This window comes from Pituophis catenifer, unplaced genomic scaffold (assembly GCF_029215685.1).
Source record: "Pituophis catenifer annectens isolate HBS135680 unplaced genomic scaffold, rPitCat1.0.hap2 SCAF_6, whole genome shotgun sequence".
Lineage (NCBI taxonomy): Eukaryota > Metazoa > Chordata > Lepidosauria > Squamata > Colubridae > Pituophis > Pituophis catenifer.
This window is the reverse complement of record NW_027256886.1, coordinates 78,371,175-78,388,906: the sequence shown is the minus strand read 5'-3', so window position 1 is coordinate 78,388,906 and position 17,732 is coordinate 78,371,175. Positions and strand designations below refer to the sequence as shown.

Sequence of the window (17,732 nt, the reverse complement as noted above, 5' to 3'; positions counted from 1 at the left end):
TCTGCACTTTTATCTTGCTCTTTTCCTAAATTTTCCCTTTTTCAATTGATTTTCCTTCTTGCTCATTTTTTTTTAATTCAAGAAAGTTAAATAAAAAAAAGAAACTAAATTCCATTCTCAAATATAGAAAAATGCAGGCAATTGTGGTTTTGACCATGTGAATGACATAACCCTTCCCTCCTTTCATCATTGCTTTTTCTCCTGCCTTTGCCTCCCTAACATTACATTAGTAGCACACATAATTCACCTTTGAGAGCCATAATATTCCCATCAGAAAGCAAACGTGTTGGAAAACGTGGATGAGGAACATAATTGTGGGAGGTAAGGAGCATGGACTACCATTGGCTTCTTGGGTTTTCAGCTTTCCCTTAGATTTGTAATCCCAGCTCACCTACTATGCGAGATTTTATAATAAATTCTTTCCCCAATATAGAAAGACATTGACTGTACATCGATAACAGCATTAACAATACCTACACTAATAATGCAATATTTTATTTACAATATTTGCATTGTTTACTTCTACTATGTTGTTGAATATGGTACATATCTTTAAAACTAAGCTTCATTTGTATTATAAACTACTATAAAAAGTATAATTACACTCTTTCACTGTGCATACAAGTCAAAATATATGTTTTCAAGTCTTTGTGTGTGAGCCCGTGTCTTACCTGAAATACTAGGTATCATAATCTAACTTAATTATGAAATGAAATTTTTGGTTTAAAATTCATGTTCACCACAAAGCTCCCTATGAAATTGTCATATTAAAGAAAGAATCTTTATGTAATCTTAAAAAAGAACTGATAGACTTTGTAATTTAATTCTTGGAATTATCTTCTGATGGTAAACATGAAATAAGGCAGATTTTTAAGCAAATGTGCATGGGGTGATAAATGCATACTTAGTATTTTTATTCTAAGCTGATCTTGATGTAAAGCAGAGCTCCTAATCATTGAGTTGCATTTCAATAATAAAACACATACCTTAATAATGAACACAGTTAAATCTGCTGTCATATTGATAGTCCTCGACTTACAACTGATCGCTGACCATTTGAAGTTATAACAGACCACTCCAAAGGTACTTACAACCCAGTTCCAAAGCACCAGTGGCTAACCCCCCCCACCCCCACAGCACCCCCCACCCCCCCAGACATGAGACCATGTCAGATGCTCAGCAACGGCTCACATTTATGGCCATTTGCAGCATCCTGCTGTCAAATGATGTTTGATTTTTTTTATTTTTTTTTTGCTGAAAATTGGCATTAACTTCCATTTTTCAAGAAAAATGGTCCACAGAAAACAATGGGCTCACTTAATGACCATGGGTGCACTTAACAACCATAGTGTTCACTTTGCAACTATGTTCTCTTAACAACCACTGCAAGAAGGGTCATACAATTGGATCAGTGATATGAGTGCCATCCAGACTCACAATCATAATGATTGTATGCTTGTACTTGTACTTTGGAACATTGTATGCAAAAGTGATTTGTACACCAAGTAAGTCTTGATTGTTGAAAGAAAAAGACGTAATGAAATGACATGGCTTCTGAAAGTATGTGTTATACCATCTGATGATTGATAAATGCCATAGACAAACAGAATGGTAAACTTGTCCGATCGTATTTTATTAACCCTTTTATACAGCTGATTGTATCATTTTTATTTGTCTTTATTAAAGATTTAGGAACTGTAAACATCAAAATATGTAACTTCTCAGAAGATCAAATTGTAACAAAATTAAAACCAAGCAATTATTACAAAGATTAAGACTAATCATAAAACATACTGAAACCAACAAGAAAAAAAGAAAGCAAATCTGGGTTGTTTTGTGACTCTGTATAATGAAGCCAAATAATTTGCCACTAGTAAAAGTTATTTTTATATTGATATTGATAAATAGGAAAATTCATTCTAGTTCAAAGAATTGATGTGAAAATCAGAATAATACATTGAAGAACTCCACAAGAACACTACATGAGGTATATTCTATGCATGGCTTTTACCCTGCCTATCGTTTGCCTAAATAGCAGCAAAGAAAGGGAACTTAATCAGGGTCTTGAAAAATATAAGGATTTGGGTCTAATAATTACTTTTTTCAGAAAAACTGGCACATCCTTTGTTCAGGAAATCAAAACAGACTTGCAATCATCTCTGTTGGCAGGATTCACTGAAAACAACACAAAAATAAAATCTAAAGAGCTGGTGCCTTACATGCTGGCAACAACAAGAAAAGATTGGCATTTTTTACTCCTAGATCAGCGTTTCTCAACAGCTGCACCTTTAAGACGTATGGACTTCAACTCCCAGAATTCCCCAGGCAGCATGGCTAGCTCGAGAATTCTGGGAGTTGAAGTCTGAGCATCTTAAAAGTTGCCGGCTTTGAGAAACACTGCGCTAACTGAACGTTTGCTTTTTAACGCGCTTTCTAACGGAACGGAACGGAAGGTTTGCTTGATCACCGAGACAAGCATTTTAACGAGCGGTACTGTACTCGTAATTCCAAAGTTGTGCGGAGGCGGCCAACCAAACAGAAAACCGCCCCAAACTCTTAAAAGATATCTCAGACCGCCGCGGTAAGAGCGTTGCGCATGCGTATCCCCGCCTTCCTGGGCGACGGTTTCCTCCCCCGCGCGGCGCGTCCTCTCGTTCGCTAGCCATTCCGCCGCGCATGCGCCATTTCCGCCGCTAGGCGACGGGAGTCCTCGCGATACGCGCGCCTACGACGCCATCCTGTCTGCCTCAGCTGCGTAGCTTGTTAGTCGGCCGTCGGTTAAGCGCTTCCTTGTTCTTTGTGGGGAGTTCCGCGCAGCCGTTTGGGCCGATCGCCTGGGGAAGTGGGTGAGGTGTTGCCGGTGAGTGGGTGGCGGGAAGCGACCGGGCAACTTGTCCCGATATGCCGGGAGAAAAGAGAGCCGAGGTGGGCGGACCCGCCTTTCTCGCTCCTGAGAAACGGGCGAACTCCTTGGGAGGGGAGGGGAGGGGGGAAGAGAGAGAGGGAGGGAGGGAGGGGGGCGAGGGAGAAAGAAAGGGTTAAACGGCGCCGTGCGCACGCGCGCGGGAACATTCGGAAGGGTTGTTGGGGTTTTTTTTTTTTTTTTGCTCTCAGCCGCCATTTTTAACGAGCCGGCCACAAGCGCGGGTGGGGGTGGCCGCGACGCCTCGGGAGCTGTGCGAAGGCTTCCCTCGGCCTGCTATAACGGTCTCGCGGTGCCTCTTGCTGGCTGCAGCCGCCGCTACTCGAAGGGGCGAGGGCGGCTCTTGGTAGGGCAAGCCCGAGTGGAGGAAAGAAAGACGGAAGACGGCGAAGCGGGGTCCCTCGGAGCGTGACAAAAGAAGCGTGCGCCTCCGCCATTGATATCCCTCCTCCTCAGCCGAGGACCATCTCTCCGGTGCCACGCCTCCCGGGGGTGCTGGTGCGCCTGCGCGCTGAGGTCGTTCGTAGCGGAAGGTTCAAGACCGGTTGGAAGCGTTGCGCGTTTGGAAGGCGAAGAGTTGGTTTCTCTTGACAACGTCCTGAAGCAGCTTCGCAAGCCCAAGTTCAGCTCCTCGGAAGTAAGGTGCCTTGGAAGTCAGTTGGAACCGGCGAAATGGAAACATGCCGTCGGTGGCAGGGGCTGGGCCAGAATACCAGTATAAAAACGTGGAAAAGTTTCCACAGGACCAAAATGGCAGCGATTCGGGCATTGCAAGCAGTTTATTTATTTATTGGTTTGATTTAATGCGTTAAGCAATAGCCTTCATACTTTTGTATATACCTGCTTACTAGGGCTTTCGCCCCCACCCCCCAAGCGGTGTTCTTTTTTATACAAAGTCAGCTTATTGCCCCCACAAACCGGGTCCTCATTTTACCTACCTTAGAAAGGATGGAAGGCTGAGTCAACCTTGAGCCTGGTGAGATTTGAACTTGCAGTAATTGCAGGCAGCTGGTGTTACTTAACAGTGCTTTAGTCTGCTGCGCCACCAAGGCTCTTGAGATTTAAGATTCAAAAGAGCGCAAAGGTCATGGTGCCGGGGTGGCATTGGTGTGCTGACCAGCAACAGGTGAGGACGGGTGAGGGCCTTACCTGCTTTGTGTCTTGTTAATCAGATATAAAGGCCCTGCTGTTGGTTGTAAATGGCCCACTCAACCGAGGTCATTGCTGTGCTCGATCCACTTTTGAGACCAGGAATAAGGGAAAGAATTAGTAACCGATGTAACCACTGCCAATATTACATGAAGTGCATAAGAGTAGCTGCTTTGGTTGAATTTTGAATGGATTTCAGAAACGGCAGGACTAAAGATACTTGGCTGGGGTTGGTTTCCAGCAAGTCAGGAAAAGGAACTTGAATGGGTCTCTCCCTTTAATCACATTGGTGATGTAAGTGAAGAGACGCTTTCTTGATTTAGGGCCTCTCGCTTAAAAGTGTGGTGGTTTTTTAGCAGAGATCTTTGTGTGCAGTAAATGTAAGCTGGAACCAGCTCAAGCAGAAATATTGTACTGAACACAAAAAGGTAATGCTGAAGCAGGACTGCTGTGTCCGTAGCCTTGTATTAACCAGTAGGGATATTTACCAAAAGTATATGGTGCCTGGCTCTAGGCAGTTTACCATATTCAAATTTATTATCAAATTTATACAGCCATGCAGTGTAAAATAACTTAAAGAACAGCAAATATATAACATACATTTAAAAAGTCAATATTAAAAATTAACTAAAGTTATAGTTATACATGCCCAAAGCAGAAAGAGAATGTGTAGATCCACCTCAATAGTGGAGCCTTCTAAATGTATCTTGGGCCTCATGACAAAACCAGAACATCAAGAGGAGTGAAGCTAATCTAATTTCCAGTTTAAGTAATTTATTATTTAAAATAATAGCATAATAATTGATCTAACTAAAATATTTGTGCCTTTACTAAGATATTTTTAAGGCAATTGGTTAAATAGTTAATTGTCTTTTTGAAAGTAATATTGTTTACATTGATTGCACAATGTACTTTCAGTAAAAGGCACACCAAGTTCCTTTAAATCTGAGGCACCACCTCTGCATACATGTATGGGAAAGTTTGATTTATTTTCATAAATAATTTCTTATTGTATGTATGTTTTAATCTGAAGTACAACTATTGATCAGTATATCAAAAATTTGATCTTAAGTAGTATTTTAGATAATAGTTATAAGTTTGACAGTACAAAAAAGCAGTTTTGTTTTTTAATAAGTACAAGAAGTCTTTACAGGTAGTCCTTAGCTTACAAATGCAATTGGCACCAAAATTTTGGCTGTAAGTTAAGGTACCTATGTGACCAGAGCAGGTTTCTTTTTTTAAAATCTTTTTTTATAGTGTCAAGCAAATTACACAGTCAAAAGCCCAAATCCATTCTCCTGAATGGGTAATTTTTTTACAGGAAATCACAGAAAATGCTGGGAACTGATCAAAAAAGCCACAAGTTCCAGTCATGTGACTACAGGATATTGCAATCAGTCTTAAATGTGAGCCAGTTGCCAAGTGCCCAAAATGTGGTCATTTGATTGTGATGAGATTTTATTACTGCTCAAAATGCTTGACAGGCCATAAAATACATTTTCCAAAGCTGTTGTAACTCTGAACAGTTGTTAAATGACCTATATCGTAAGTTGAGGACTACCTATAAAGTTTGGATGTTTAAAACAGTATTGAACATGGGAATAAACTTAACTGAAGAAACTGGAAATTCTTTTTGGGTAAATATATACAAGATCTTACTAAATTAGTAGATATAAATTAGGAAATCAAAATGGCATTGGTAAGTAAAACTAATTGTATATACCCGTGATGGTGAACGTATGGCACGCCGAGTCATATTGGTGGGCACGCAAGCATTGCCCTAGCTCAGCTCCAGCATGCGCACGCTGGTCAGCTGATTTTCAGGCCTTCTGGGCCCACTGGAAGTCGGCAAACGGGCTGTTTCCGGCCTCTGGGGATGTGGGGAAAGCTGTTTTCGCCCACCCCAGGCTCCTAGAAAGCCTCTGGAGCCTGGGGAGGGTGAAAAACAGGCCTACCAGGTCCACCGTGCCATCATATGCCAAAAGCGGGGGGAGCACCGGGGGTTTGCACGTGCATGCACGGGGGGGCCAGGGCACATAGAATTATGGGTGTGGGCATGTGTGCACAACCACCCCGCACTCCCCCCACTTTTGGCACGTGATGGCAAAAAGGTTAGCCATCAGTGGTATATACTGTCTAAATAACAGCTGTAGTGCTCAAGGTTAGATGAAGTAAATAATTACAGGAAAAATACAGTAAAGTGCATTTACAGAAATGATATCCATTGAGTTCAGTGTTGCTTACTTCCAGCTAAGTGAGCACAGATTTAGTGTAAATGTGGTTTGACAACATCTGTATGTGTTATTTAGTTGAGACTAATTCATTAGTAGCCAAAAAAAGTTCAACTCTTGAGCAAGAGTTTATATATCTTCAGTGACTTTGTGCCTTAGGAAAGAAAAGAGGGAGGGTCAGGATGGGTGTCTGGATGTCTATGGAACATTATAACTAATGTGACCTGAACATCTATGCAGGTCATCACAATTGAAGTTTCTTGGATGAGAAATGAAATGGTTTTGTTCTTCCTCCTCAAGGAAAAAACAGTCCAAAAAGCACTTTTGAGATGGGTGTCTGGAGGGTTTGTTTGTTTTTTTTACTCTGGCCCCCCACCATTGGCTTGTTCCCAACAGATTGTTCCAGAGGAATTGCAATCTTCAACAGGAAAACAACTGTTCGTTCCACATAAATAGAATATAACTCTGATGTTCTAATTCTCATTTTTTTATATTAAGAAAAATATGAATGAATTGGAAATTGTAAACGTATGCCTAAAATTCTTGTGTGTGTTGTGGAGGTAGTAAAAAAAAATAATAATTCAGTTTTGTTAAGTAGCATGTTCTTGCTAGCCATTTTGATTTCTATTTTGTTCATTATATTTCTAATTAATTTTGTGAAACAATTGGGTTTTGAACATGTTCTAAATGTACATTAATTAAATACAATAAAGGTATTCGCCCCAAAGAGATTAAACCTATACAGCAGGAAAGAGGGAGTGACTTTCTTTGATGCTGCAGTTCTATATTAATTGTGAGAAATGTCTTAATTGGAGTATGATAGTGTACAGTATATCAATAACTCATGGTTTTATTAAAAAGAACTAGTAAAAACACAGTGAAGGAAAATATTATCCCATGCCCAGGATTGGAGTAAAGTGTTCTGCTACCCTCCAGAATGAAACTTCATAGTGATTTCAGATTTTCTTAATTGGTTGGTGGAATAGAGCAGTTTAATTTGGGTGATCTGAAAAAGATATTTTTTTTTTGGTTGTAGAATAATTACAATTCTTTCAAAGAAGTATGCATGTTAAATTCTGTATATAATATATTTTACCATACAATTCAATTTTCTCAAGTGCTTTTAAATACACTGCTCAAAAAAATAAAGGGAACACAAGCAGAAGACATCCGAGATCTGAATGAATGAAATAGCCTTTTTAAATACTTTGTTCGTTACATACAGTAGTTTTGTGTTCCTTTTAGTTGTTTGAGCAACGTATAAACTACTGTATGTAAAGAACAAAGTATTTAATAAGGCTATTTCATTCATTCAGATCTCAGATGTCTTCTGCTTGTGTTCCCTTTATTTTTTTGAGCAGTATATTTTTCCTTTATTTATTACAGTCTTTTAAAAGAAAGTCTACATCTATGGGTCTTGTAAAAAGAATCTAGGTTCCTTATTCTGATAAATAATGGACATGTATTTTTTAACGAAGATACTATATTGGAAAGCTACAAAGCTGGTCTAAAAACACAGAATACATTGCATTACCCCAAAGTTCTATTAAGGCTATGTTCCAGTGAAGGTCTCTTAAGAACCCCTAATAATGTGTTCAACATTCATTTGCAGAGTTAAAGGTTCTGCTAGTGATAAACATTAGGAAAATAAGGAATATTCTGTTATCTTCTACATTATCAACTGGAACCATGTTGATTGTGAAATAATATCAAGCCCCATAGCTCTACCATAGATCCTATTCTCTAGTTGGTTTAAACCTATTCTCACTATTCTTTCCAAGCTTTGTATTGTAATGGAAATGGGAGATGGGTATAAGGAAGAGGAAGTCACGTTGCGGTGAAAACACACCTGTCTTTGAAAAGAACCTGCGGGAAAATCTGTTGATTCAGCTGAGATTTAAATTTATTTTTGAGTGTATAAACTGCCTGGAAAAAAGCCCACCCTAAGAATCACTGCATATGTGTTGAAATGTGACTTGTTTTTGTTGAGAAGATGCTCACTTTCAGGAAGAGGAAATGAGACTGCAGCCTCTGGAATACTACATGCATCATAATGTGCATTTTCACAAGTTCTGCACTACTATGCACTGCATAATGACTATGCTTTCAGAAGACGGAGATGGAGATCCACAATTTCCTTCTGGCATTCCCAGTGGTGTTTGCTCCTCCAAGTTTCTCCCTTCTTTGACCATCCCTGGCTGTTCTAATTGGTTCGGCTTATCAAGTTCTTTAGAGATAATGTTTTAGAATGCATTTTGCTCTGATGGTGAAGCTTCCATTCATGCTGAACAAATGAAAAACTCTCAACGCTTTATGACACAGTTTTAGTTGAACTTAAAAGATATTGAAGACAAAAATTGGTGCAGTTGACTTAGGATGTATGGGCTGCTGGGAGAGACTTGTTAATCATGGCCTCCACAGAGCTTTGGTGAAACGGTAAACCAGGTAATGGGATATAAATCTGGGTTTGGTAACTTTACTAGCTGTGGCTGTCCTTTATTCGGTGTTTTTTTATGTGCTGTGACTATAAAATTAGATTTTATTTTTTTTTAGTTTGCTGCCACCTCAGCTTTGGGCATTTTAGGAGAAATTAAACATGTAAAATAGGAGCTGTTTGCGATAAGGTAAGGTGAGAGACCATTATAGGGAGTCTTAAAGCGGCATGTATACTAAAGTCTCTGGTGAAAAGTAATTTTTCCAATGTGAACTTAATAAGTAGTAGAATGAAAGTAGCACTGTTATCTATTTTGTTCATAAACCATTGCACTAAAGAACAGTAAAACTGATATGGGTAAGACTGGTATCTTTTGATGCTAATTGCTGTCTTCCTTATTAAACACTGTTCCATTTATAAAACGGGAACAGACAACTCCAATCAGAGAAAATGTATAAAATTTTCCCCAGGAGGTCTCCATTCCTATTTTAATAGAGTTTAAAATTTTCTGGAAATCTGGATTGAAATCAGAGAACATTTCTAAAGAGTCTCCTTTCTAATCTAAAGTTAAACAGTCCCCAGCCCTTATAATCTGGAAAATACCTGATAATATGTGTTACTTTAGTATAACGGCTTTAGAAGGTATGGCCAGTCATGGAGACTTTAGTTTCAAAATGTAAACTGGTGAGATTTGGCATTCCAGTTAAGCATTAACAGTTACCTCAAAGTAAAAACCAATGCTTAAGTCTAGCATTTTGCTTTGTGTGGATGGATGGATGGATGGATATTTTAAATATAAAAATATTTAGATGTGCTGTGGAACTTGGTAGATGCAAAGAGAACCCAGGACATAGAGCTTTACTTGAATACACTGGTCAAATTTTCCCCTTCTCCAAGAACCTGGGGGATTAACATTATGAGTAATATAAATGAATCAGACTTTAGCAGGCTCTACAAAATCTGCTTTAATTTAGCCAGGTAGCAAGAGTATTATGAACTACTTGTACTGCTGCCTTTTGCTTCTTTCTTACTGTCATTACATCTTAAGCTGTGTACTGCAGTGAGATACTTTTTCTACAAGAAAATTCACTTCAGTGGCAATCTTATGAAATGTTTTTAGTATGTGTACCATATCCATTTTTCCTCATTTTGTGAAATCCCCCTGCCCAATTGTGTGTGCTGAGAATATCATTTTCTTTCTGATATCTCTAGCCCACCTTAGCAAGGTCTAAAGCACAAACTATTCTGAGCATAATACTTTTCTCATAATTTTTCTTTAATATTAGAAAAACCTACTCTTTCCTGTAGTTGTAGGTGGAGCTTCAACTCAAAGTAAATTGTTCTACCCCACCAACCAACACTTCATAAATAAAATTGTAAAGACATTATTTGTAGATATTTTATTCTGGGAACTATAGTCCAAGATATGTGGAGGGACTACTTTGGGTAAGATTAAAGTGGAAGAATGCTAGTCTAATTGTAGCGGAGGAAATGTCTGCAGGTATGTGAATTGTACTTTGAATTTGCTAGCCATTGTATCATTAAATGTACTTCCTGGTTCTCTCAACTTTTGCAGTTTTTACATTGTATGTACACACTATGCATAGACATACTCCCATACAGACTACTGAGTATTATTTTGCATTTGCACCTTACAATTTCAATGAATTAAAAAAACAACATGAACTTTGCTTTTCTATTTTGCTGGTGTTTTATGTTGCTGGGATAACGCAGCCTCTTGTGCACACACCCAAATTCATTTCCCTTCCCCTGTTAGCTTAATGTTATCTTTTCCCTGTCAACCTCTGCCCCCAGAATGAGTTGTTTGACTGTCTTTCCATTTATTTAATTGTGAGAATTCTAGTCCTGAGCCCTGTAGGACTGCTGCCTTGGCCCTTGTAGCTGGCATTGGAATGAACACCCATGAGATTTGTATGCAGGTTGAGAAGCATGCATTTATTTCATATGTATTTTTGGGAAACAATTTGCTGTGGCTTCACTGGCCTGCAGTAGTATGAATTTAAAAATAGTGCCCTTTGCAGTGATTGAATATGTGTATTGAACTGGCTGGGCAAATGCAAGAGGGAGGAGCTAAGTATTCAGTAGTAGAATTTGTCTTCATAGATAGATGCCTATCAGTCGAGGTCTTGAGAATAGCTATGTGGCAGGTTGCATGAGCAGGTCATGCTAGTTCTGTATGAGTTCAAGACTGGCAGTTGTAAATTATCACAGCATTATACTCTGAGCAGTTGTTGCATTTTTTTAAAAGTTCAAGATGTTTCTAATATATACAGTCCTGCTTAGGAAGGGGTTGGGGGTGAATCGTCATTCTCAAATGCTAAATTTGCTGTTTATGTTTTTTATGGTGTTTGATTTTAAACAGCAAAATGGACTGGGCTGGGAAACATAATGGTCCAAATGATTCATCTAGTGATGGAACAGTACGATTGCGTGGTCTGCCATTTGGCTGCAGCAAGGAGGAGATCGTTCAGTTCTTTCAAGGTAGCTCTAGTGTTAATGTCAAGTGACTTTCAGTGTTTCTATGTCTGCAAGATTGATATTTGAAACAGCTTAAAATTTTATTAGTATTGGGGGAGGGGGAATCAGTCTTTAAAATTTAGATTACTAATGTTGGTATTCTTTGTTAAAACTCTACTAAAAAGTAAAGAGTTTGCATTGGCAGGATAAAAATTTACACATTTAGATAGCCTATTAGGAGTCAGAATTTGGAGTATGTAGTTATGACATCATGTAGTATAGGTGGGTTCTTTGTGATGTAGCTGTTGCTGTGTAATCTGAACAAAGAGACAGTAATACAATGTCTAAATGAAAACTCTTTAGCCTGTGTATTTGGGTTGGGGGGAAGCTAAGCTATTTTCTTGCATTTGTGTAGATTTGCTTTAAGTATTTTCTACAGATGGGAATGTTTCAGACTTTAACACTCTTCCCCTTGATGGGGTTATTTGTCCTTGGGTTAAAGGGTTGGAAATCGTGCCAAATGGGATAACATTGACGCTGGACTACCAGGGGAGAAGCACAGGGGAGGCCTTCGTGCAGTTTGCTTCAAAGGAGATAGCAGAAAAAGCTCTGGGGAAACACAAGGAAAGAATAGGGCACAGGTGGGGATGGAGAGTTTGGGATGGTAAATATTTTGTGGGGGTTGGGGGTCAGAATTGCTTTTGGGGGGCTGGGGTACATAAGTCAACTGGCTATTTTTTTTAAAGAAAAACACCCTAAGTAACTGGGAGTAAAATAGATGTGGTGGGAGGGGGATTGATAATACTACGTAGCTTGCTAAAATTGGGCTAGTTTTGTTCGTTTGTTTGTTTTTTGTGGAGGGTGTTCTATAATAGCCAGATTTTTTTCAAAGAACTTTTTACTGGGGCAGGGGGGAGTGTGGTTCAGAGAATTGCTGTATTTAATTTGCAGTTAGAATTTTTAGTCAGTAAAGTAAATCACAGAACTGCTTGCTTTTGCATTTAATATCCTAAATGTGACACTGGAAAAAAAGTGTTCACTTGCCTTCAATGCTATATCTAGATTTAAAAATTTTTAAATGTGCAGTTATTGTATTTTTTCCAAGTGTTATATATCTGTATTCTTACATTTGTACATTGTAAATCTTTTTTTACTCAGATATATTGAGATCTTCAAAAGTAGTAGGAGTGAAATCCGAGGATTCTATGATCCACCCCGAAGAATGATGGGACAGCGACCCGGACCATATGATAGACCAATGGGAGGAAGAGGGGGTTATTATGGAGCTGGGCGTGGAAGTATGTATGACAGAATCCATCGAGGAGGTGGTGGATATGACGGTGGTATGTGTATCTAATGACCACAGGCTCTTGTCATTTTCATGTTCCTGACATTTTGTCAAGAAATACAGAAATGACAGTAATTATAATACATACCAAGTCTGAAACCTGGCTATATTTCACTTTGTTTATACCAGCCATATGACTTGAGATTGAAAAGATATGGAGAGGCATTTGAAATGAGATTTTAAATATGACTGAAACTTGGTTTGCATGTCTTTGAGCCTGTTATGTCTACATAGAAATGTTTGTATTTCATTTCAAATCAGTTTGGTTCTAAGCTTACATCCTTTTTGGTGTTTAAAGACTCTTCACAGTCTGTCCCCCTCTTAAATCTCACAGGATATGGTGGCTTTGATGAGTATGGTGGCTATAACAATTATGCCTATGGAAATGATGGCTATGACGACAGAATGAGAGATGGGAGAGGTAAGAAAAAATGTTACCGTGTTGTTCAGCTGTCTATTGTAGACTTGGCTAGAGATAGGGATATTGCTTTGATGTTTTCAGTATCCTGTTTATAAACAGTTGGGTACAAGAAATGGTATCTCTAATTCTGTTGTTAGTACAGGAATTGATTGGCTCACTTAGAATACTGCAATTGTACTTTACTTTTTTAGAGGAGGCAGCGCATATCCTCAGTCAAGAGTCAGTTATGCCTTCATGGACCTGTTTTGCTTTTAGGAATGGGAGGTCATGGCTATGGTGGAGCAGGAGATGCAAGTTCAGGTTTCCATGGTGGTCATTTTGTTCACATGAGAGGTTTGCCTTTTCGAGCCACTGAAAATGATATTGCTAATGTGAGTATTGTTGAAAATATTTCTAGCTGAAACAAGAGATGAAAAGTTTCACATCTGGAATCAGATGCAACTGTTTTAAAGTATCAAGAAGTTTCAGAGTAACCTTCCTTTTTTTTTTCTTTGGAGAATTTAAAAAACACATAAATTACGGTTATTAAATGTGTGTGTTACTTTTAGTAATTGAATGATTAGTGGTGTTTGAAAGTAACTGAAGTGCACGTTTCATGTTAGAATTCGCCTTGGGGTGGGGAGATTTTACATAATTAAACAGAAGGAGAAAAAAAATGCAAAAGAAAAAGAAACCCCAGTATTTGATTTATATCCCCATCTTTCTTCTCTGACAAAATTATTCAGAAAGGTTTGTAAATCTGATAATCAAAATTTTAAACAGTTGTTATTACAATTAAATGATACACATATAAATTACAAATACTGTAGTCAAAATTAGAGAATTTCTAATAGGAAATATAAGAACTATTATTCAATTTCTTTTAACTAGCCATGCAATCTATATCTGTTTGAAACTTGATGTTGGTATCATCAGTCAGTTGTCAGTTAAATGTAATATAGAAATATAGCTATTAGGAGATATCTAAGTTGTGTGATTCTTCTATGCTGATGAATTTGTATTTTTCTTGCTAAGGGGGCTGGAAATCTTCAAATGAAGGCAAGCTTATAAAAGGGGTGGCCATAATATAAATTAGCATTTAGGGACTTAGTGGGAAGGATGTTAAATAGTAGCAACAGTATAATAGATAGGTAAATCTGGGAGGGGACCTGCTAATTGTAGCCAGTATACTGATCGGACACAAGTTGCTGAAAAGAAGAATATTTTGATTTGAAAATAACTGCAGGTTAATGCAAAAATGTAAATATTATATGTAAATTTATATCAGCTCAGTTACTTCTCTTGATATTTCAGCGTCATTCCAGTGTATGGTTTACAGATATACGACCCAAAGCAGCAGCACATTTTTTACATTTTTCTGTACACAAAAAGCAACTATGGGAATAATTGCATATGCTGTTGCATATTAAAGAAGTTATATGCTTTATTAAAACTGTCGTGTACTCATAATAATAATAATAATAACTAATGGATCTGCAGAATCAAGATTTGTATTGTAAAACCTATATGCATGGGAGAAGTGTGATTTATTTTACACAACTATGTGCATCTTGGACATGACAGACTTAAAATAATGGATTAATTTGAGGAGTTTTAACTTACTGCTTTCTTTTAGTTTTTCTCACCACTGACTCCTATAAGGGTTCATATTGACATTGGAGCAGATGGAAGAGCAACTGGAGAGGCTGATGTGGAATTTATGACACATGAAGATGCAGTAGCTGCCATGTCTAAAGATAAAAACCATATGCGTAAGTTACAGTAAATAGGTCTGAAGTTTTGTACATTTCCCCTTGATTTTGTACAGGTAATTGTAACACTTGCATTTATGGGAGTAAGCTTTTTATTCTTTTAAAGAGCATCGATACATCGAGCTATTCCTCAATTCAACTGCTGGAGGTGGTTCTGGAATGGGTGGCTATGGTAGAGATGCCATGGGTAGGTTTAATTTCAGATTTTTAATTCAATTTCAGTCTATACAGGATTTCTAGAGACTAATGGTAGCTGCTCTTTTCCAGAGCAAGGTGGTTATGGTTCCGTTGGAAGAATGGGAATGGGTAGCAGTTACACTGGAGGATATGGTACTCCTGATGGATTGGGTGGCTATGGTAAGATTTTGTTTTGTTTAATATTAAGATATTGGTTTTAAATCTCCACCAGTACTTTGCATTGCATGAAGAACTAAGAATGCAGTATAGCTTCCATGCTTGGAAGGCATGAGTGGCATCATAAGGGTGGTAAGATTTCTTTCATTGGTATAGGTGGATATAAAGTTTAAATGATATTAACTACAGGAATAAAAGTGTTGCGGTTATTTTGTAGGTCGTGGCAGCGGAAATAGTGGTGGATATTACGGGCAAGGCAACATGGGAGGAGGTGGCTGGCGTGGAATGTATTGAAGAGTGTCATTGTGTCTCCAAAGCGTGTTGGAAGGAAACAGTACTTGGTCTACTAGGCTTTCTTACAAAACTTAAATTTCTTTTGTATTGAAAACTTTATAATGACTGAAGGAATGTGTTTTCCCATTATTTGGTAAGCATCAGATTGTGATGGGGAAATCTGTTTTCTGTAGGTTTTATTTGTTGCATACTCTGACTTTAAATAAATTTTTTATATTCAAACCACTGATGTTGATAGTTTTTATACTAGCTCCTCCTGAAGATAGTTGCGTATTCTAGGATTTTGTTTAAGAAATTTGGTTCATTAAAAGCACTTGTACTGGAAGATTATATTATTGATTCTACATCTATGAAATGAAATAACCATCAGATTTATGTTACATTTGTTGAGGTTTGGAATGAAAGCAAGTATTAAGTGTTAATAAATTGTTTGTCAATGAAAACTAATTCAATGAAAACTAATGGAAGAATGTCTGAAAATAGTGCAGGACATGAAGGCCATGAATTAAAATTCTGGAATGACCTAAGGCACAACTGCTACACATGCCGTCTGAGCAATGTGTATATCAGAATTTTCATAATATTTAAAATATATTGATAAACATGGTCTGAAACTTCACTTTGTTTTCTTGGCAATTAAAGTTTGAGATAAGTTATTAATAGATACTATATGAGAAAGATATGGGAGAAAAGCAGAGAGCTGTGGACTATAGTAACATTGATAGAGAAGTAACTGTTACAGTTCTTAAAAATAAAACAATTGACTTAAGGATACCAGTTCTATTGCTGAAGATACCGATGTAAGGATTGTGGCCAATCTGACAACCAACAACATATCCACCTAAAAGTCTGATGGATTATATAAGTAGTCCTCTTGCTTTGCATTTTTAATATGTAAGATTGTTTGGATGGAATACTGTTTAGCCACATAAGCATTTTCTGTGTTTTGAAGAAAAGGTACTAATATTCAAGGATATTTTTTTGTTTTAATTGCTTGTCCTCCAGATTCTTCTGAATAATTTGTCAAATGTGATAAATTGAAAGTTTGTTGCCTGTTTTTGCTAGTAATGTTATGTATGTAATAAATGTCTTGTGGGAGATAGCAAAATAGATTTCATTCTAGGACATGTGTTGTGTCAATTTATCTAATTGAAGGGCAAACAATACAAATCTTAAATCTTTTCTACTTTGTACAAAATTTTGTATAGAGAAACACTTTTTTAGGTTTATACTAAAAATGGAAGTAATTTAGATCCATAAGAAGGGCTCTTTTTTGGTTGAGCATATTTGCATCAAGGCTTGATGCTTAATACTGTAGAGAGTTCAGTATGAGAATTTCATGGGTCATAGAAAAATAAAAAAGATTCAAATTTATATTCAATACTATGATTCCAAAGCTAAAAATGTTAATTTGTAGATAAGTTTTATTCTCGGTAAAGTTTGTACAGACAGCAGCCACGTATGTCGTACTAGCCATATTTGATTATGAAGATACACTTGTTTGCAAATCTTAGGATCCTAAACGGTTTTACAGAATAAATCAAATAGGAAAAACAAAGGTGAGATCCATGATTTCAGTGTGCTTTACTCAATGCACTGTGTCTTCCAAGAAGAGTACTAGGAGGTGGTTTAGTAAAATTAATTTTAATATTTTAAAATTAATATTAGTTTCAGGGAGGCAATATATTGATGTACTGTAGTCCTTATATAGTAAACCATCCTTAAAATATTAACATCATTTAGTTTTATCATAAAAACTAAATTATGCCTTTTTTCCACTATAGCAGGGCTGTCAAACTCACATTGTCATATGTTATATTGGGACTTTCCCCCCCTTTACTAAACTGGGGGTGGGGGTGGCCAGTTCATGACGCATCCGGGCTGTGAGTTTGACAGCCCTGCTCTATAGTGTTGGATCAAAAAGAGGGTTAAAACAGCTTTGCTTGAATACAGTGAGCAAATGGGAGCCTTAATAAGGAGCCTCCTTTAATAATAGGTTCTAGTGTTGAACACTCAAGTGTTAGAAAAAATCCTAACATTCAAGTGGCATCTGCCTCTGAATTACTAAGCTTGTTAGTAATAGTACAAAGGGTAGTGTGTATTAACAGGATCATACAGTCAGATTCATAAAGATGTGTCCATCAAAGCAAGGACTTCATTATGTAAGCCTCTGATAACCAATATATTGATACTTTGGCTCAAAAGAGGCAAGGGGGATGGATCATTCTAGCATCAGTTTCATTCTTCATTCTAAATAAGGGTGCATTCTAAGATTAATGCAACTGAATCAGGTTCCCACACATTCAGAGTGTCAGTATCTGTATGGAAGACTGTTATTTTCTACTTCAA

At 37.6% G+C, this 17,732-nt stretch overlaps 1 protein-coding gene across 6 annotated transcripts; it reads left to right on the top strand.

The window, feature by feature from the left end:
• Nucleotides 1–2,702: 2,702 nt before the first annotated feature.
• HNRNPH3 (heterogeneous nuclear ribonucleoprotein H3) lies at nt 2,703–15,605 on the top strand. 6 transcript variants are annotated; one of them, XM_070946226.1, is made up of 10 exons: nt 2,703–2,860; nt 11,121–11,239; nt 11,718–11,856; nt 12,374–12,513; nt 12,898–12,984; nt 13,240–13,355; nt 14,600–14,735; nt 14,842–14,922; nt 15,003–15,092; nt 15,307–15,605. In XM_070946226.1, the coding sequence occupies exons 2-10, from the start codon at nt 11,125–11,127 to the stop codon at nt 15,381–15,383; spliced, it is 981 nt and encodes a 326-aa protein (XP_070802327.1). In that variant the 5' UTR covers nt 2,703–2,860; nt 11,121–11,124; the 3' UTR covers nt 15,384–15,605. The 6 variants fall into 6 exon arrangements, with proteins under 6 accessions (XP_070802327.1, XP_070802324.1, XP_070802329.1 ...); XM_070946223.1 differs by having other exon boundaries at nt 12,374–12,558; XM_070946225.1 differs by lacking the exon at nt 2,703–2,860 and adding an exon at nt 3,127–3,565 and having other exon boundaries at nt 12,374–12,558.
• Nucleotides 15,606–17,732: the final 2,127 nt, after the last annotated feature.